Source organism: Vitis riparia, chromosome 1 (assembly GCF_004353265.1).
Source record: "Vitis riparia cultivar Riparia Gloire de Montpellier isolate 1030 chromosome 1, EGFV_Vit.rip_1.0, whole genome shotgun sequence".
Lineage (NCBI taxonomy): Eukaryota > Viridiplantae > Streptophyta > Magnoliopsida > Vitales > Vitaceae > Vitis > Vitis riparia.
The window spans coordinates 8751349-8755861 of NC_048431.1; the positions used below are offsets into that span (position 1 = coordinate 8751349).

The window sequence follows — 4513 nt, forward strand, 5'->3', positions numbered from 1 at the left end:
GGTTAAAAGGAGTCAGTGTATCGTCGATATATCAACGGAAAATGACGATTTATTGTGGAAATATCTATTTATAACGACTTGCACCCAACCAATATTGTTTTCACGGTTTTTAAAATACTTTTATAAGGTTAAGAGAAGTTTATATTTATATAGCGTTAGGAACTTTCTCCCATATTCAATGTGAGATGTCATAAACACCCCCTATGTAGACATAATATCCTTATTGTATTCTATGGGATTATAAGGCCAAATAGACAAACATCCCCTATGGAGCTAAACAAGCCCCTACACCAAGGTTGAGGATCGGCTTTAATACTATTTAAAATGACTTGCATTCAATCATACAAATATTATTCGCTTCAAGTTTAAATGAACTCTCATGACTTTGAAATACGTTTACAAGGTTAAGAGGAGTCTATACTGGTATAACATCATGAACTTTCTCCCTATATCCGATGTGGGATGTCACAAAAGCTCCGATATTAATTTCTTATGCATGTATCGTGGAGCTTACCGATATATCAATGATTTCTCAACATTTTCATCTCTGGTTTACACACAATAGCTTTGCATGTAAATATTTGCAAGATTAAGGAATTAAATTTTACCATTTGTGCATTCGGAGAAGCACTGAAATTGCTCAGCATGTGCTACATCAACAATTAATAAAAGTTTAAATTTTATATAAGAAAAGCAATAGTGCAGGAGTACTATTAACTTAACTTCCTGCTTTATGTTAATATCTCTTATAATTTTTTATCCATGAGTGCGGTAGAAATGGGTAATGCTTCAGAAAATAATCAAATATTAAACCTGAGAAGTAATCGCTTAATTTCATTCATAAGTAGTGAAATAAAATATTTACTCATAGGATTTGGAGACCCACGTAGAGGGTATATAACAAAGATGTTCTACAACTTCAGATCACCTAAATGGCATTAAAAACAAGGATTTAGTAATTGCATCCTATATTCCACGAAGGCATATAGGTTCAAGATATCAGTACTTAGCAAGCGACGCAGATCTGAGTACTTCAAGATATCAGTTCCTGCAATCGTTCACGCACCCTCGAAGTCTCTATACCAATTCTAGAACTAACAGCCTACAAAAGTCAATGAATAAAGTAATATTAATACCAAAGAAGACTGACTGGGCCGATGGAACGGAATAAAAAATTTCGATAACATTAATTGATTTGAACGTGCATAAGTTCGACTTGCCTGAGAACATATGCTATAGATGATCCTGTCCCCCACAGTGGATTGGTTAGCAGTTACAACTTGAGCTGCTTCTTCCTCCAGAACGCTGATAACTTCATACAGGAAGAAATTCTTATTTAATCCGCTCGTCAAAAATACCTCTAAAATCGAACCCATTTCTCTTACTATTATCACTGGTGACCTTGAGCTGCCAGTTATATGATGAGTTCTGCCCTCAAGTAGTTGCTTCTTTTGCTTCAGCATCTTTAACCTTTGCTGCAATCTCTTTACATGAGTGGTGGCATGTTCCAACAACAGATGTAAAGAGGACTGTGTCCATGCATGCAGCATTTCATCAGTTAATAGTTGAGAAAAGAAACAGAAGAGTAGTTAATATTAGTGATGGTAGTGGGACGTACCTTGGATGGTGCAGTAGGAATCTGAAAAGCAAGCCTAGCATACAGATCTTTCATACTCATTCTTCGGTTTTTTTCTATCTCATTTCGATGCAGTTTAGGTGAGTTACTGGCCCGACGGGTCATACTACCTTTCTTGGCTAGTTTCTTTATTCCTTGTTTCTCTAATGAATCTTCAGCTTCCAGCAGAGCCATTACGAACTTATGGAAGAGGGAACCGGAAAAACCTTAACGAAGAGATGCAATGATAGTAAAGGAGGTCCATCCTTTGCTTGAAATATACGGGCGCCTGTCCCTGAGTGAGAGACGGATAGCTGACAGATGTGAAAATGGTTCGTCTTTTGGTGTCTGCTTGACTTAGATCGATAATAAAAGCCCATCATCAATGCCTCCTTTAGTCCTTTTTGACTTTGCCAGTCATGAATAGAAACATCAATCAATATCATGAAGGATTGAAAATCTCACCCAAAATCCGCAAATTTATATCGAATGGCCACAGATGAGAAACGATCATGAGCGTGAGATAATCCCACGGTTGAGGATAATTTTCGCGGCAACTTCCTTTTTTATTATTATTTTTATTTTTGACTATTTTTTTTAAATGAACGATAATGATTTTTTATTTAAATTTGGAAGATCTAATTTATTTGTTTAGAGTATAAAATGCGATTGAGCTGGCAATATGATTGGCATGAAATAAATACATTCAGTCTCACGTAATCACATCATTTTGGCATCGACCAAGCACCCGATTGTCTAATTTAATGGAGTTATTTATCACAAGGTGTCCCTACTTGTGTCAGTTTTGTAGGTGAATCAAGCTTCTTTCTAACCCATTTTCTCACCCGTTTCTTTTCCTTTTCCTTTTTCAGCGCCTTTCCGTCATGACCGAGCACGCAAGGTCGGCTCAAGGGAGAGACCCCCTCGTCTATGCAAGTTGACATTTCACAACCTTAAGCAAGCCATTTCAGAAAGGGCTAAGATTTGCACCATGCAAGGTGACATCCATGCCACCTGAAATCTGTAGGGAATGGAAGCAACACTTCATAGGCATGAAGGTACACTTCTGTAAAAGAGATTAGGATAAAAATCTTGAGGAGACTCCTCACCTATGAATAGCCATGTCCTTTGGCAACAATCAACGTCTTGGTGGCTCAAAAGCTTTTTACAATAGCTTAGCTTAATTTAGAATAGGAATAAAGCATGTGTTTTCTTCGGGTTTACCACCTGACCCTCTTCTATATAACCTAGTATTTGTGTTCATGTTTGAATTTTGAACCTATGGTTTTAATTTTATGAAAACTTAGTTTAGTTGTCAAATTTATCTTCTCTTATTTCTTTAAATTTTAAAATTATAATGCTATCCGTTTGAGGCTTAAGGAGGGAAGTAAGTTTGCATTTACCAGTAGCTAGTAGTTTAGGAATCAATCTCCTCCTTTGGTTGAGCTAAAGCTTGCTAAGGCAAGGAATCATGCTCAGCCTGCTATCATTGCAATTCCTTATTGCTTGAAATGTCTTGAACAAGAATTGACGATGAAGTAAGTCTCATAACAAAGCCTCTCATAGCTCGGTCTTAGCCAGCTAATAGAGTAAGGACTTAAAAATGCAATACCCATTCAAGATATGGATTACACCATGCATGAGAAGACTCACACAAGTAATAACAGAGTTTAATTATTTTCCTTGTTAATCTCATTTATTTCTGGTTATTAATTTCTTTATTATCTGAGTTACTACTCCCCCCTTAAATTCAATGGTTATTTAATGCTTCCATTTACATTTTGATTTAATGCTCTTATTCACTACCAACATTCCAAAGAAACATCATCATTTCCAACATTGACGCACTGCAATTTAGCTTTCATTAAAAATACATGTTTGGTAGCTACTTGTTAGAATCGACCCTTAAAAGCAATCATATATATAACTGCAGAACTTTCATTTTGTCCCTTTAACATATGTTTTTAAGTTCACTTCCAGTGCTCTATAGTAGTTCTTTGATAACCCAATACTACTCATATAACTTACCTTTTCTAAGCTACTTTGGAGACTTTGGTTGAGGGGTTTATTCGGTTCCACATTATGATCTTGGCTACCCTTCAAGTTTAGACTAGACTTCACTTGGGTGTACTTTAGGCTAGACTTAGTTAGGCCCACCTAGTCTCACCTTTGGCTTGTATAGGTATATCTGACCCATTTAGACACCTTAGGCCCATCTAGATTCACTTAGACCTATTTAGATACACTTGGCTCATTAAATATTTTTAGTGTGATTTATATGGTTGCATGACCCATTGATACCATTTACTTATTTATTTATTTTTATTTTTATTATTATTATCAATCACTTTTATTTAATCATTTATTATATTTTTATTTATTTATTTTAATTGTTATCAATCACTTTTATTTATTTATAGTTATTTTATTATCTTTTATTTATTTATTTATTATCTTGTTATTTGTTTGTTTGTTATTATTTTTATTATCTTGTTATTTGTTTGTTTGTTATTATTTTTTCATTCTCCGATTTATTTATTTTTATTTATTTAATTTAATAATCTAAAGTTTTTATGAAAAAATCTATGAATGGAAAAGTTTTATAGAAAAGGTAGGACTCTTTTTGTGATATGCATGGATTTATTTTTCAAATTTAAAAAGAGTTTTTCTAGTGGATGAGACATAAAATTCGGAGAGAGGAGGATTCCTCACGTAGAAGGGCTGCCAACTGATATAAAAGCACAAACAGATGCGTTTTTTAAGGGGATTCGGGAGATTGTTTTTCAGATGGAGAAAATAAAAAAGAGCACATAGGGAGATATAGGAAAAGATGGGGGGTTTTGGAGATTGTTTTTATAGACGAAGAGAGATAGAGAAAAAAATGAGGTCTTTTTCAAA

General features: G+C 34.6%; 1 protein-coding gene across 1 annotated transcript; it reads right to left on the minus strand.

Annotated features, from left to right (window-relative positions):
- Positions 1–807: 807 nt before the first annotated feature.
- On the minus strand, positions 808–1862 carry LOC117925269 (transcription factor bHLH168-like). The gene is made up of 3 exons (XM_034844241.1): positions 1619–1862; positions 1221–1529; positions 808–1102 (listed from the first exon to the last, which is right to left on the minus strand). Exons 1-3 carry the CDS (start codon positions 1808–1810, stop codon positions 1034–1036), a joined length of 570 nt encoding a protein of 189 aa, XP_034700132.1. The 5' UTR covers positions 1811–1862; the 3' UTR covers positions 808–1033.
- Between the last annotated feature and the right edge of the window lie 2651 nt (positions 1863–4513).